Here is a 17,588-nt window from a genome sequence, read left to right as displayed (position 1 = left end):
AATATTTTCAGGAAAGGAAAACTGCGACAAGCGCCCACTGTCGGCCATTTTGTTTAAGCTGTTCAGCGTCTTACTTTTCCCACAATGCAGTGCAAATTAGACTGTCTTACTAAAGACAACCATGTACTTATTCTATGCAACAGTCTTTCCCCACTGACTTTAGTTGATCAGGCTTATTCTTAGACACAGTCTTAAGATAATGGCTATGTTTATGCAACTGGCCCCTGTTCTAACATTTTTTTTTTATTTATTCAGTTTCCAGATGATGTATACATCTCAGTTTTAAAAAACTGACCCTTACGACTGGTTTGAATGAATATTTATCAATTAATAAATTTAATGAAATAGAGCTTTAAAGTGAAGTGCAAACTCATAAGGCTATAATTTTCATTTAAATATGAAGTAAATATAAAAAACTGCAATATTTACAATTTATTTTCTATTTTTCCTGCACTTCTCTTCTAGAAACATTGTTAGTGCACTGTTAGATTCAAATGCACCATTAATATGAATTAACATTAACATATCAATCTCCATTCATCATAATCACTATCAACAATCATTTCTTTCCTTTTGATGAAATGAATGATTATTTGAAGAAGTGTCTGTGGATAAATTTAGATAGTTTTTTTATTTTTGCACTGGGCATGATGGGTGGGCCTTTCCCAGACTGCAGCTACCAGGGAAGGGTGATTATATTATATGCTATTTTTCTTCTTCCTTTTGGTTTCAAACCAGCTCTCAACTGCATTTGGGGATTCTGTGGTAGGAAAAAATAAAGTTTGCCAGCTCTATATAGGCTGGGCTGGTGTGTGTATGTTTCTGAGTGAGAATAGACTGTGAGCTCGTGAACGTGTGCGTATGTGGGTTGGGTGTGTATGTATGAGAGAGAGATAAAGAGGCTGTAGATTTACAATATTAGTTTCCGCTTACTCTCGGCGAGCGGTTCCAGATTAAGGAAGTACCCGTTCTGTTGGGTGAGCAGGCTTGATATGACTTTATAAACTGAACGATGAACACACTACTACTGCACATCAGCAAAAAAAATCTTTTTGAGTTTAGTTTAAGCTGCAGCCCTGCAAAGCAAATATTATTCCAGAGTCATTTTCAAGGGGCAAAACAAATCTCTTCCTCTTATCTCTGGCAGACAACAAACTGCCTGAAAATAACATCAGAGACCTCGGAGGAGACTTCCTTTGTGCCCGACGGAGGAAGGGAAAGCCTGATAAGATGGCATGCTTAAACAAAGTGTCTACATCAAGTGTTCATTACACTAGCTGCCAATTTTCATCGATTTCCAAACCCAGAAAATTTTAAATAAGGAAAAAAAAACATCACATGCTTTGCTATTTACCTAATAAGAAGCAGTAACATCTCAATGAAACCACATGATTACAGTGAAGGACGAAAAACAAAACCAGATGCAAAATGGAAACCACAAAATATCGTTTACCAAGGCCACATATTTTTTTCCCAACCATAAAACGAACCACAGCAATATTTTAACCGCTTGAATGCATTATTGCCTGTGCAAGACTGTCCTTGTAATCACCAGGACAAAATGCAAAACTCGCACTGACCTGGATCTCATGAAGAACAATCACTGGATCATCTCCAGGTGTAAATGATACCACATTCACTTAAAAGGTCACAACCGAAGGACAGTGTCGGAATGTTTGGCCTCCGGACAGAACATCCTTCTATACAATATAGTACAATACAGTACAGTATCTAACCTGAGATCTATAGTTACAGCCATCCTTCTAGTTTCCATTGATGTTTTTATGTGTAATCTACATTCAAGGAGCGTGAACAAGAAGTTTGTGAGCCAGTTTTTGTTGAAACTGCTTTTGTGAATCAGTGAAAGTGAATCCTGCGTATCAGATTAACTTATAGTCAACATATTTTGCTATGCACATAAAGGTTATTTACTATTTTTCCTTGTATAGCTGAAGTTAGAAGTTTACATACATCTTGCAGAATCTGAATCACATATAGAGAAAACAATAGCTGAATTTATAAAAATGACCTTTTTCAAAAGTTTACATACTCTTGATTTCTTAATACTGTGTTGTTACCTGAATGATCCACAGTTGTGTTTTTGTTTAGTGATAGTTGTTAATGAGCCTTGTTTTTGTGTATTTGGACTCTTTCCAACAATTACTGTATGATTTTGACATCTATCTTTTCATACTGAGGACAATTGAGGGACTCATATGCAACTATTACAGAAGATTCAAACGCTCACTGATGCTTCAGAAGGAAACGCAATGCATTAAGAGCCAGGGGTAAAAACTTTTGGAATTTAAAGATAAGGGTAAATTTAACTTCTGGGGAACATGTAAGTATCTTCTGTAGCTTCTGAAGGGCAGCACTAAATGAAATAAATATGATATTTAGGCAAAATAAGAAAAATCTTCATTCTGTTCAAAAGTTTACACCCCTGGCTCTTAATGCATCGTGTTTCTTTTTGAAGCATCAGTGAGCATTTGAACCTTCTGTAATAGGTGGATATGAGTCCCTCAGTTGTCCCCAGTGTGAAATGATGGATCTCATATAGTCATTGTTGGAAAGGGTTCAAATGCACAAAAATGCTGAAAAACCAAAGAATTTGTGGAGCCTGAAGGGTTTTGTGAAGAACAGCAGGCAGTTTAACTGTTTAAGACAAACAAGGGACTCACTAAACAAAAAAAAAAAAACTAAGAAAAACACAGCTGTGGATCATTCAGGTAACAACACAGTATTAAGAATCAAGAGTATGTAAACTTTTTAATAGGGTCATTTTTAAATATTCAACTATTATTTTCTTATGTGGACTATAAACATCTTTTATGTAAAATATCTTATTCAGGTCAGCGAAAAATAAAAAACAACATGCATTTTGTATGATCCCACTTATTTTTTTTTAAATAATTAGCATTTTGCAGATTCTGCAAGATGTATATAAACTTTTGACTTCAACTGTATGGCTAATTTAATATCTAAATAAAATTTAGACCAATAGCAGAAAAATATTAGCCACAGCCAACAACACTAATAATGATCATTGAAAGCTGTAAATCTTTTTTTTTTTTTCCTCATTTTTGCCTGAACTATTTTTCATGAGGCAATTCCAATTAACAAGCACAAGCAAATTAGTAGTGTAAAATCTCAAAAACAAATGCCCAGAAGGAACATATCTGTGAGCGTTTAGACAGTCCCACATTTGTATCTGCGAATTGCACAGGATAAACATCTCTCCACTCCTTTGTGCAAGGGTAAGTCCTAGAGGAAAAGCATCCATCATCATCTAAGCTTAACCCATGACCCCACCCAAATACACTTTCAAACGTTCTCTCTTTCCTCCCTCTCTTTGTACCGAACCAGTGGTCTTTCAAACTGAAACCTAACACTCATAATTATAAGCGAGTAGATCTCTTTCCCGAACAAAAATAGTTCCCTGTGACCGAGTGTATACCCACCAAATGCTTTCAAAGCTATCGTGGAGTATTGAAGGAGACAACCTGTTGAGTTAGGCTTGGGAATCAAGAAAAGAGTTCATGGGATATAAGGAGGTTCTTAGTTTTCAAAGAAGCATTTTTGATGCAAAGGGACTAAAGTTCTTGATTTACAGTCTATTGGTCTCTAGGGTATTTGAAGGTTAGTCTTTACAGTAAAACTTTCAGAATTTCAAGGGGAATATCTAGGTACACTCTTAAAAATAAAGGCTCCAAAGGGGCGTTTTTGCGGTGATGCCATAGAAGAACCTTTGGTTGTTTCCCCAAAGAACCTTTCAGTGAACAGTTCTTAAAAGAACCATTTTGAAAACCATTTAAAAAATCTAAAGAACCTTTTTTGAATGTAAAGAACCTTTTCTACATTTGAAAAGATCCAAGGATGTTCAAGGTTCTTCAAGGAATTATCAATGCCAAAAAAAAGCCTTTATTTTTAATGGGTATTCTGTGTAATCTCAGATAATTACATATACTTCAATCAGATTAATTTTTTTTTTTTTTTTTTTAAACAATCATTTTGTCTTTTTATCACAAAGGACAAAAGCAATATAGGCTGCTTAAAAAACTGAAATCATAAAGTATATTAACTTGTATCTTACATTCTCACATTCCTGTCAAGTATCCAAAACAAATATGATGCATGCACTTTACTTTGCAAGAAATCTGCCAAGTACACAAATGTAAATGATGGCAGGCCACGATCCATGCCAGCAGTTGTTGAAGGTTGCTGAAGCATAAAGTGCTGATTTGAAAAGGGTAATAATGAAGGGTAATAAGCAGCTGTAAATGACTGCTAAATGCCTCAAACAGGAAAAGCTGAGATGAGATAAAGAGAGAAAATTAGCCCTCTGGCTGCGTCCAAAAACCCCAACAAATAAAACAAACAAAAAATCAGCATTTAACCCACATCAAAACAAAACCAGAAGACATTTTACATTAGCTTTGTTTCTTTCATGTGAATAAGTCAATGTCTTGAAACAATTAGTTTCTATCATCACTAATGAGCAACAATGGTCTATGTCCATTTGAGCCAGACACACTAAAGCTTTCATGCGATTATTTATTGTGTTACACCCTGTCTACAGCGGACACAATGCAACAACAGACATGCCCAGTGGAGACATGCTGTTATCGTCAGATGCACCAGCTCTTGGGTGAAGGAGCAGCAGGTGGAAACAGTAAATCCAGGTGGAGGTGAAAAGGATGCAGAAAATGCATGTGGCTAAACAAACTTATTATTAATTTCACCATCTATCTGAACAGCAGTTGTCAACTACTGTTCAGACACATTAGGGGACCTCAGCCAAATATCATTTGAATAATTATTTTTTATCTAAAGTGTAATATTTGGATATTATTTTGAACAAAGGACGACCAAAAGTAAAATCACAGAATCACTGAAAAATGTGACCATGGACCACAAAACCAGTCATAAGCGTTATTTTTTTTTAAATTGAGATTTGTACATCATCTGAAAGCTGAATAAATAAGCTTTCCATCAGTGTTAGTATAGTACAATATTTGGCCGAGATACAACCACATTTGAAAATTTGGAATCTGAGGGGTGCAAAAAACAAAATAATGAGAAAATCGCCTTTAAAGCTGTCCGAATGAAGCTCTTAGCAATGCATATTACTAATCAGAAATGAAGTTTTGATATATTCACAGTAAGAAATTTACTAAATATCTTCATAGAACATGATCTTTACTTAATATCCTAATGATATTTGGCATAAAAGAAAAATTGATCATTTTGACCCATACAATGTATTTTTGGTTATTGCTACAAATACTTAGGACTGGGGTCACAAATATTAAAGCCTGTTCAACAATAAACAACATTGTAATGACATTATCATCCACACCAATGGGCATAATCAAAACAAGCAAATCTGATTGGCTGTCAATGGTTTTGTCGTTCTTCATCTGGAATCCCTTTTACACTATTGTCTCACAGAATTAGAACAATTATTAAAACATACAGTTATCGCCCTTGATGTGAACGACTGTTTAAAGTGAAATCAGGTCAAAGGAAGCATTTCTGTTGGACAGAGGAATAATCACATAGCCTGTGGTTTTGGGTTACCAGACCTGGGAGCACGAGGAGGCCATGCATCTAGAGAAAGAAAACATCGCCCTTTAGCAGAACAGGTGGCCTCTGCGTAAAGAATCCAAATGCAACTGTCAAACCACATGGAATACGAACAAATACTGGCAAGGGAAATCATCCGAGAAGAATGAATATCAAGTACAGACTTGCGTCAAAGGATTGGACATGTTTTGCCTCATCTGGGAGTAGATATTTGAATGTTAAGTCATAATGGTGACCACAGAGATAACTGTCACCATCTGAACACATAAAAAGCAAAGAAAGAACAATAAATAATGTAATGGGATCTAATACAAATCTGTACATAGGAATACCGCTATGTTTTGCAATGACAGAAAGGTGTGTGACCGTGAACAAACTTAGAGAAGTGTTGACAGATTGCTTAAGGCTAAATTTAACAAAGCAATTCTTAATTGTAGAAGACCAACCCAAAGGAACAAGAGGAAAGTCTGAGTCCAGTTGAGAAATCCTGCACTGATGTCATCCGTTTCAAGTATGGTTTACTTAATGTTTAGTAAGTACAAAGTTTTCACCAGTCACTCTAAACCCACCAAAACCCATTCCAAAGCGAGACCACACATGCTTCTGTCAATGGACAAATGAAACAGTACGAACAATGAATCTCTAAAAACGACCTATTTTAACTATATTAAAAACAGAGTTCTATTTAGAAACTTACAGTTGAGCGAAGAGTTAAAGTTGGCTCCATTAGTAAGTATTACTATTAGTCCTCAGTGCTCCTGTAGAAACCCAGTGTAAATAAACATGTCCATTCAGCCACACGCTCTGTGAGTTCACAGGATGAAGCTGGAGTGAATGTGTCTGTCTTTTGAGTTCCAGCTCTGTCCCTGATTTCAGCCTGTCTGACTTTCCCTCCTACACTCCGTGTCCCTTTTCCCTTCTCCCTTCTCCCTCCTCCTTTCACTCTGCACTTCAGACAGATTCTCCTCCCACTAACTCTGTTAGCAATAAACCCTCACTCCCTCAGACCTACTGAGAAAAAGCTGTGATGCTGAGTTGATTTGAAAAGGGAACTCAAACATTAGTACACATTCATTGAATCTCAGATTCAATTCTAAGTTCATGATTTGAGCCATGTTGTCTTTCTCACTTGCATGTTTTTTTTTAACATAATGTTAGTTTTTATGCACTAGAGAAAGCTCTGATGGAGCGTTTGACAGACAGGAATGCTTAAGGTGAGCTATGTAACTGTGAGAAGAGTCAGGTTTGTTTAAAATCAAGCATGAATACAGGGAACTGAATTACTAAAAGCAAAATTCTCATTAAAGTGGACTGCAGAAAAAGTTTCTGAATTTGAATTTTCTCAACTTTTTGCCACATTATGGAGCATCAAATTCATCCTTGCAATTCATTAAAGAGGTAGTCTACTGGCTTTTTTTGAAGGCTTGATTGTGTTTATGGGGTGCGCAGTAATGTGTTCATGCTTCGTTTTTAAAGAGATCACATTATTTTTCACATGTTTTACCTGCTTTCTGTTTTTCTAAAAATGGTCTGTTGATTTGATTGGTTAAAGAGATTGGTTAGCTGGCCCAGTGTGTTGTGATTTGCTAACTGCCTAGTGCACGTTGTCCGAAAACGTCTCACCTCTTACCATAACGGGTAGATGCATGTTCCTGGGGACAGGGTTTATGTAAATTTTAGGGTTTGTGATGTCACTAACCCAGGAACTAGCTTCTTGTAGTCTCTTCCAGCCATTTGTTGTAGGCACTAAAAAGCAAATCCTGTAAAAGACAATTTCTCCATTTGCATTGAACTTTGAGCATTGTAACTTTAAACTTTCCAGATGTCCGCATTAAAAGAGGTAAAATCATAATCTATGACCCTTTAATGGATTTCAGCTTTCAGTAAATGTGCAGTAACATTAGTGAAATGTCAGCAAAATTTTGTGGGCAAAAAGATCCATTGTCTTGAAGTACAGACAGAAAGGAAGTTCAAACCAAGCAGCTTACTGTTGGTCAATGCGGCGAATCAGTGTGACCAACTTGAACCCATTTTGAAATCTCTGTAGGAAAACTTTCCACCCTCAAATGATCACATAGATTCCTAGTGAATTGAATGGATTTCAAAAATTTACAGAACAATAGTACATGTGACCATAACTTAAAACTGGCAAACAAGATGCTAAAATTTATAAGCATAAACGTACCATAATACATTCAAGTTCACATGCTTGTTTCTCTGAAAAAACAATGCTTTAGCCAGTTATTCCATTTTGAAAATGTGCTTTCCATGTTTGTTTTGGTCTGTGTGATTTCACCCATTGCCAATTTAACCAATAGTTTTTCAAGACCCAGGGTTGCCAGAGATTAGAAAACAGTGTATCGCAGCCATGGAGGTGAGCAAACAAACTGGATCAGAGATCACACATTCTACCCGACCTAAAAACCTTTGGCATTCATCTGAAAAGATCTATAACCAGATGCATATTAAAATGAGGATAAATCAACTCATCAGCTTCCAGTGTAAAGGTCCTTGATTGCGGAGTCCAAAATTTTCATATGCGTTTTTTCAGAAGCGGAAAACGCAGAAAATTTGACCCGATCCAACTTTTTCTAATGACGGACAAAAGTTTTGTAAGCAGTGTGTAAACTTGATAGACAATGTAGGGTTGTACTTATTTCTTAATATGCGAAAACTTCAGATGAGAATTTTGGACCTTAAGGCTTGTTGCCTTTCATTGTCAGTTGTGCTCATTCCTGTTGCATGCCCAATGACATTGAAATGACTTAAGTTGATTTAACTTAAAATTTTAAGGCAGCTGCTAAACTTAAGTTTTTAAGTTGAAACTGGTGAAAACTTTTTACAGTGTAGTTGTCAATAGTACATACTGCATCTTTAACTGCTAGTAATAACATACTTTAGTATGTTAAAAATGAAGCATTTCTAACTAGATGCTATAATGAGTGCAGTGATTGCTTGATAAAGTAAAAAAAGATCATTGTTTTCACATACCCATCCTCAACCTAGGCACAAGTTCCACTTTTTAGCACAACTGTAACAAACAAAAACTCTAACCTAACAAAACACTTCTAAATCTTCACAACAAGGCTTCTATTTTTCTTGTCTTTCTCAAAAACACATAAAATAACAATTAATGTCAACATTTACTCTCCTAATCCAGTCACACAAAGCACACAATGACACAATGCTGGAAACTAGAAATCAACTTTCCTGTTAAATGCAACCAAATATTTTAACACAAATGGATTAGGAAAACTTTCATTATACAGTGAAAACAATAAAATTAAAGGAGAATTATACTTCCAGAACAAAAAGAGAATTTAAGAGCATTTACTCCAGTAAAACATTCAGGATTTCTCTCCATATAGTGGACTTCTATGGTGCCCCCAAAATGCAGTTGAAATGCAGCTTTAAAAGGCCCTAAACAATCCTAGCCAAGGAAGAAGGGTCTTATCTAGCAAAACTATCAGTTATTTTCTACAAAATGAATGACAATTTATATACTTTTTAACCTCAAATGCCCATCTTGTCTAGCTTTGCATCAACTCTGTGTATTCCAGGTTCAAGGAAGATCAAATGCCCTTTACAAAAAAAGGTAAAACAGCGATGTAGGAAGATTTTGAGCCATTTTGCTTTTTTCACTATATTGACAGAAATCCTGAAATGTTTTCCTCAAAAAACATAAAAAACATTTCTTTATGATTGGAGAAAGAACATCTTGGATGACATGTTCTGGAAGTGAACTTCTCCTTTGAGTTCAAATGTGTTGCATTGGCTTCCTTTTCTCAGGGTGTATTTACAGAATCATACCAGCAGGCCAAACCTTCACCTCCACCCAAAGACTCTGGAAAAGGCGATCATGTCCCACTTTATGAAGGAACTTTTGCTTTGGAACACTGGTACAGTTTTCCAATACTGTCACTTGCACTAACTGCAAAAATTATTTATCTGTTAACAGTTTTTTTTTTTTTGGAATAGAAGTCAATACTGGATGGATTTTCCACAACATTAAAAATAGTCACCATTGATATGATACAAACCTACAGCTGTTATAAATCAGCTGTAAATCCCAATTGCTTGGGAAATAAATCTACCAGGTGCTATAAAACTATCAAGTGCAACAACATACGACATATAATTGTGTTCACGGGACTATTTCCTTGTCCAGTCCCCTTAACATAAAGGCCTCCTCTACTGCTGAATACTAGTAGAGTTCTGGGCTACAAACACAAACTCTCTGTGTTCAGGACTCTACAACACACTTTATCAACCAGTAGTGGCAGCAGCATTCTTTTATGCGGTTGTGTGCTGGAAGCAGCATCAAGACTAGAGCTGCCAAAACACTCTACAGCTTAATCAAGACCCCTGACTCAGTCTTAGTGAGAAGTGCTGTCTGAGGGATGGACGCAGCTCAAACTCTCAGCCAGCATTAAGAACGCTTCTCATTTACTCCATAAAACTGTTAGTGCTCAGTGGAAAACATCCATGGTGTTCTGAAGTGTACTGCGGTGTACTTCCTTCTTTGCTGATAGCAGGACAAACAGATCTGAGAATTGCATCAGGCAATGAATCTGCATTCTATTAGTGTACAAAAGAGACAGTTGAAGCAAATTTACAATCCATCAATGACTAAGATTCAACAGCAATCATATTCTTAACGTGGATTTTGTTACGGCTCCTTACGTTTAGCACAAAACTGCCGAGTTCATTACTGAAACGAGCTGAATGGCTTTTCATTTAGATGTTATCTGGCAACAAAAAACATGCTTAGACCAGGCATTTTCCAACCAAACAAGCCTCTCCATTTCACATCCCCTCCCTCTCGCTCTTGTTCTCCTGGTGAGCACCAGCGTGACTGATGTTCTCATAACCACACTTTCCAGTCCGCCTGACCACCAGAGGGGCATTAGGTCCGTGAAAAAGCCTGCCTTAAGTTCCAGGAAAAGCCAAAGGGAAATCCTACTCCTCTCAGATTCCACACTTGGAGAGGTGACAAACCCTTTCCAGCTTCAAACCTCAAGAAATTTGCTGGTTAAAATCCACATGACTCCATTAGCGTGCACAAAATAAAATTTAAAGGTATGAAATGTACGCATCAATCTTAGTCTGTTGAGTACAAAGTACTCAACCTAGCAACAAGTTTTGTTTGAGGATTACAAAAAACCAAAACTTGAAGAAATTGTTCCTTCCAAACCAAAAATGGGCATAATTTGCTCACTGGTATGTTGCTATTTTTTAAATCACTACAGATTTAGGCTAATGGCCTTGTGGAACATGCACAAAGATGTGGGGTATATGTGACCCTGGACCACAAGTAGCACGGGTATATTTGTAGCAATAGCCAAAAATACATTGTATGGGTCAAAATTATAGATTTTTCTTTCATGCCAAAAATCTTTAGGATATTAAGTAAAGATCATGTCCCATGAAGATATTTTGTAAATTTCATACGTAAATATATCCAAACTTAATCTTTGATTAGTAATATGCATCGCTAAGAACTTCAGTTTAGCTGTCATCACAGGAATAAATTACATTTTTAAAATCTAATAAGATAGAAAACAGTTTTTTTTAAATTGTATTAATATTTCAAAGTTTTTTGTGTTTTAAAGGTACGTGTTTAATTTGGTGATTTCAGATATCAACGTCGTTTTTCAAAAAACACTTACTGCACTTTCAATGTATTTGTAAATGCAGCTTTGATGCACATAAGGCTATGTTCACACTGCGAGCCTTACCACTCAATTGCAACAAAAAGAATTCCAGATCAGATTTTTTTTGTATATCTGTTCACTTTTTTGTTTCAAATGTGACCAATATCAGATTTCCAGTGTGAACAAATCATGGTTCTGACTTAACCTGTGTGCACGAAAGAACAATACGAACAAGGTTGCCAGGTTTTCACAACAAAATCTTCAATTGCTTCTCAAAACGAGTCCAAAACTAGGCCAGTTGAGTTTCGGGGGGTAAATATCACGTTAGTGGGTTCAGTTCAACCCACAGAGTTGAAAAACAACCTGTGGCAAGTGGCAACAGTGAAAAAGTAGCCCAATTCTGCTTAAAAAATGTGGACTTGGCAACACTCATGGTCACGTAGGACATAAAGTAAGCGATTATGCGTTTATTTATTGTGTGATCTGCCGCAGAAGCCAGTGACATTATGCGCAGGTAATATGAAAAATAAAGACAGGGATGTGAGAGAAGAGAGCAGAGTTTTGAAACTTTTATGATATGAGCCCTCATTTTGCTTGTATATAGAGTTGTCAGTGTAATACTTATGAGTTCTGACGCATTCCCATTAACGCAGAATGATGACGAATGTTAATCCAGATTGACATAAATGTCGCATGAATTCCAATATGACTGTTCATACTGTGGTCGCATTGCAAAATATCAGAAATTGGTACCACATATGGAAGTGGTACAAATTGGAATTGAAAAGATCCAATGTGGTTTGTGCTGTTCACACTATCATGAGAAAAAAGAGTCACATGTGAGCAAAAAAATCTGATTTGGGCCACATTTGCCTGAAGTACGAGACTTCTTTCAAAAACATTAAAACTTTTAAACAGTAGCTCCACTATATTTCTTCCTAGGCTTTCAAGGCCAATAGATAGCTTTCTGCAACAAACAGCCTGAAATCTTGTCATTCGTACGTCGCTGCTTTTCACCACAGCTTTTAAATTAAATTTGAAACCTTTTCACGCATCACATCATGTCAGTGTCCGAGGGGGAGATTTTCAGTGAATAGGAACTTAAAACTTATTAAAGCTAAGTTTGTTTGTCACACAAAGCTACCACATGACTTCAGAATCCGATTTAATGGTTTTTCAACCTTTTGAAGCTACAATTATTGTCTTATAAAAAGAAGCAGTGCAAATTCTTTTTTGTGTGTGTCACAAAACATAGCAACAGGAGAGGGAGTAAATCATTTTTATTTGTGGTTGAACTATTTTTTTGAATGTACAGTGAAGTGAAGGTTGAAGCTAAATAATGTGTATTTTCAGACTGTCCAGCCACATAAAGGGAGAGGATACTAATGGTACCATCATTATCATGCAGAGTACCACGTGTTTATAATAGTTTCATGGTTATCCTTGTCTATTGAAAACAGAAAAACATGATTGTGCTTGAGAATAATGCAACACCACAAAGGCCACTCTGTGTATTTAGTGAGAGAACAGAAACGAGTTTCTCAAGTGAAAGAAGCTGGAGTTTGAATTGGATTAGATCATAATACCGTCTGACCCTCCTATGTACTTGGAACAAAACAATTAAACACACCTGTATCTCTGTTTTCATCGGTCATATGATACATGAGCACTGCAGCAAATGCGAAACTTACAAGAACTATGATTTAAAAGTATGCTGTGGGTGCTTTGGAAGCAAAACAGAAACTATATCTTACCTCAAGGTCATTTAGTGAATGAGCCAGACTGAGTCGTTTAGCGGGACCTGATGGTCTTCGCACAGAGGAACGTCCCCTTGTGAGTGCCCAAAATAAAGATCCCTGAGAAGACAAACATTAACCAAAGGTATGATAATCATATAATTCCAAGTCACACAAATTGTAGAATTGATTAATTAATTAAAAATTATTAACCAAAAATTTCGTCAGCTCTTTTATCAGTTGTGTTACTCCTAATTTAAAATTAATTAATTCATTAATAGGATTTTTTGAAAATAGAGAAACATACACTACCAGTCAAAAGTTTTTGAACAGTAATATTTTTATTGTTTTTTAAAGAAGTCTGCATTTATTTGAAGCACAGCAAAAGCAGTAACATTTTAAAATATTTTTACTATTTAAAATAGATTTGAATAAATATGTTTTAAAATGTAATTTATTCTTGTGATTTCAAAGCTGAAATCACAAGCATCATTAGCATCATTACTCCAGTCTTTAGTGTGACAAGATCCTTTAAAAATCATTCTTACATGCTGATTTGCTGTTCAATTTTTTAATATTTTGATCAATATTTAAAACAGTTAAGTACATTTTCTCAGAATTTTTTGATGAGTAGAAAGATCCTAAGATCAGCATTTATCTGGAATAAAAAGCTTTTGTCACATAATGCACTATACCATACAAAAGCTTAGTCAGTATAATTTCTTTTATTTTTTGGGGGGAGGGATTATAGAAATTAATACTTTTATTTAGTAAGGAGGCTTTAAATTGATAAAAAAGTGATGATAAAGACATTTACAATGTTACAAAAGATTTCTATTTCAGATAAATGCTGTTCTTCTGAACTTTCTATTCATTAAAGAAATTAAAAAAAAATGTTTTTAGCATCAAATAAGAATATTAAAATGATTTCTGAAGGATCATGTGACTGGAATCATGATGCTTAAAATGCAGCTTTAAATCAGAGGAATAAATTATATTTAAAATATATATTCAAATAGAAAACAATTATTTTAAATATTACAAATATTTCAAATTTATTTATATATATATATATATATATGCAGTCTATATTTATCTACAGTCTGCATCTAAAAAAATACTTTCTAATACATAATTAAAAATTAGGCTTCGTAATTAAATCTAAAGGGCAAGACATGTCAGAGAGAGACAGATGACCCAGCAATAAATCATCTCAGTGAACGGAAGGAAATAATATTCTTCTGTTCCTTCGCATGGCTGACAAACTGTTGCTAGGTGACTCTCGACATTGTTAATAGAGCTAAAGCTGATCCATCCAGCGTAATCATATTGAACTGCACTAATCAACCCAATAGCTCCATCTGCTGTGCCTGCTACTTGCAGCACCATCTGTTCCATGGTTCATTGTATTAAGCCCTTTAACTTAACACGGTGGCAAACTGGCAATAAACCTGCCATAAGACTGACCACAGGGCAGACAGCAAAGACAAAGCAAAGATTGTCTCGTTTGATTCACCAAACAATAGTGGACAAGCAGTAAAAAGAAGAAGAGAAAAGCAGTTTTATATAAAGTGTAGTATGAGAACAGATTCAAATATCAAGTCATAAGGGATTTGTTTTATTCTGACCTTGTTTTCCCCATCTTTATGCTTGGCTGCACTACTGAAGAACCTGGAGGTCAGCTCAAGCTGTGGGGTGAAGTTCATTCTCTGAGGATGTTTGAAATCTTCTAGTGGTTTGTATCGGAGAGTCGGGATTTGTTCCATAGCAGGAGGAAGGATGCTACTTGTGGGCCCATCGCTGTCCCTCTCCACCAAGCATTCAATGCTGTTGGGACGAGATTTCTGCCAGCGAGGCTTTAAGCCAATGGAAGGCCTTCGTTGACTGGTTTTTGGTTTAGATGGCACGTTAGATTGCATACTAAGAGAAACAGGAGTAAAAGCTGAACTATCTGCGCTGGATGATTGAGTCACAGGTTGAGCAGCTCCAGTTAGCGGTTCAGACAGAAGGCACCTGCACTCCGGTTTGAGAAGTGTGCTGTTCCTGTGCTGGGAATAATATGGCGGTGGGTTGGGAATGTTTGGAGATGTGAAGCTCCAGTTGCCACTGAGACTTTCTCTATCCTCTGGCGAAGCATTTCCTATGCCGCTGTCGCTGCCACTGCCGTTGTTGCGTGTATTTTCTTCGGGATTCTCGCTGTCGATTTTCAATCTCAGTTTTTCAATAAAATCTCCCATGTCAGTATAGAGAACGGACACAAAGTGTGAAATTGAATGTGGAGTTTGAGGAAACTCTAAACAGCCTTGAGTGTCTGGATCTGGCGTGCAGGAAATTCCAAAGTGCCCTATGATGCTTTGGTGCTCCTTATGTTCATAAAGCTCAGGATCTATGAAGAAGACATGACACAATGTCTTCAGGGTACTTGTCTGCATCCCAGCGTCAATGTTTTTTATTGAATCAACTGAGACGAGGCCAAAGAACCTGCTGTCCTCTGTGCAAATGACGCAAAGTGCCAAGTTCTCAGCTGGGTATGATGCCAGAACGACATCTTGGTCATCACAAAGCTGAACGCAGTTGCATTTGACCCTCATCATGACCAGCGAATGGGTTTTCTGCTCAATACCGATCTGACTAATGCATTCACGAATGGCTTTCAAAGCATCCTCATCAGATTGTGACGTTGTTAGCTCCAGTTCCATGGAGTTGATGTATCCCACAATCATTGCAACGTTCAGTATGCTGGAGTCAGATACAAGATCTGAAAACACAGAATCCTCACTTACGACTCGAGACGCGTCATCTTGTGAAAGACTATCGGTGTGGCTTTTTGATTTACGCTGCTGCCAATAAGACATGTCTGGTTCAGACAAAGGTCTTTGTTTTTTCTGCTTCTCTTGGTGGGGGCTCATGGTTCCCTGATCGGAGATCTCAAAAACAGTATCAAAACTTCCAACTGACTGAAGCATTGGCTCCCTCATGTCTCTGCTGCTGGGGAAAGGATCATTTTTTCCAGGATTGAGCCATGGCAGTTTACTCTTACTCTGACAACCCAGTTCCTCATCACTGGAGCAGGAGGCCATTGGCGTCCTCTCTCCCGATGTGACCAGCAAACACAGTGAGCGTGATGATGTACCAATCAGCTTCACCACAACTTCATGCGACGCCTCAGACACGTCCGTATCGTTTACACGCAAGATGCGGTCCCCAGGCCGCAGTCCGACACTGTACGCCGGACTCCCTTTTATTATTCCCCGCAGGACACAAGGTGCTTGTCCGGCAATGGTAAATCCGTAGCCAGCTCTGCCACGTTCCATCTCCACCCTGCGGACTGCCGGGCTGGTGGGACGGTCCAAATGCCTCATAGTCGACTCAGCTGGTTTCAGAACTCTCATTTTGGTGCTGGAACTGACAATAGTAGTCCTTTGTAAGGGTATAGTTGTTTTGTTCAGATACAGTTCCAACCGTGAACAGTCATCTTGCTGCGCTGCAAAGGATTAGACCTAAGGGGAGTAAAATGATTAATGTCAGAATATATGAGCTTCTTAGTTGTTTAAATAGTTATTAAGAATGCAAATATATGTCAAGTCAAGTCACCTTTATTTCTATAGCACTTTATACAATAGAGATTGTGTCGATAAACAGAAAAACAGCTCATATTATAATATGTACAATGATCATACAGAAATAAACCTTGCCACACACACACAAAAACATACCGGATTTTAAAGAGGTAGCCTATAGAGAGACTATTTTTCAACCTCACACCTCTCACCTATTTCTATTATTTGTAGCATAAAGTTTACATAATGTAAAATGCATCAATCAGATGACAAACCTTTGACCATTCTGATCATCTTTTAAAAACTATAAGAGCATTTTTATAAAATGTATTAAAATTTATTTAATTATACACTACCAGTCAAAAGTTTTTGGATGGACTGTAAGACTTTTTTTTTTTTTAAATTAAGTAAATTTTAATTAAGTCTTCTGCTCACCAAGCCTGCATTTATTTGATGCAAAGGACAGCAAAAATAGTACAATTTTGAAATATTGTTAATATTTAAAATAAGTGTTTTCTATTTGAATACATTTTAAAATGTAATTTATTCCTGTTATTTCAAAGCTGGTTTTTAGATGAATTTTCATCATTACTCCAGTCATATGATCCTTCAGAAATCATTCTAATATTCTGATTTGCGGCTGAAAAATATTTATTATTATTATTGTTATATTGAAAAGTAGCTGAGTAGAATTTGTTTCAGGTTTCTTTGATGAATAGAAAGTTGAGAAGAACAGCATTTATCTAAAAATTGAAATCTTTTGTAACACTATAAATGTCTTCATCATCACTTTTGATCAATTTAAAGAATCCTTACTAAAAAGTATACATTTATTATTATTATTAATATTTAAAACATTTTTTCCGGTTTCTTTTTCTGGAATAAAAAGATCCAAAGATCAGCATTTATCTGAAATAAAAAAGGTTTTGTAACATTATACATTATACCATTCAAAAGCTTGGAGTCAGTATTTTATTTTATGTATTTGTTTTTTGGGGGAAAGAAATTATAGAAATGTTTCTTAAACAGCAAATCAGCATATTAGACTGATT

General features: G+C 36.3%; 1 protein-coding gene across 2 annotated transcripts in view; it reads right to left on the bottom strand.

Annotated features, from left to right (window-relative positions):
• rgs12a (regulator of G protein signaling 12a) overlaps window positions 1–16,450 on the bottom strand; it is a 45,368-nt gene extending 28,918 nt beyond the window's left edge. For both annotated transcript variants that reach the window (XM_073836371.1, XM_073836372.1), the window contains exons 1-2: window positions 14,605–16,450; window positions 12,995–13,096 (exon numbers count right to left, since the gene is read on the bottom strand). In XM_073836371.1, the coding sequence (XP_073692472.1) occupies window positions 12,995–13,096; window positions 14,605–16,368 (1,866 nt within the window). In that variant the 5' untranslated portion in view covers window positions 16,369–16,450. The remainder of the gene's footprint in view (window positions 1–12,994; window positions 13,097–14,604) is intronic.
• Window positions 16,451–17,588: the final 1,138 nt, after the last annotated feature.

Source organism: Garra rufa, chromosome 3, assembly GCF_049309525.1.
Source record: "Garra rufa chromosome 3, GarRuf1.0, whole genome shotgun sequence".
Lineage (NCBI taxonomy): Eukaryota > Metazoa > Chordata > Actinopteri > Cypriniformes > Cyprinidae > Garra > Garra rufa.
Note: the sequence above shows the minus strand (reverse complement) of the source record. Positions and strands in the feature narration are given on the sequence as shown.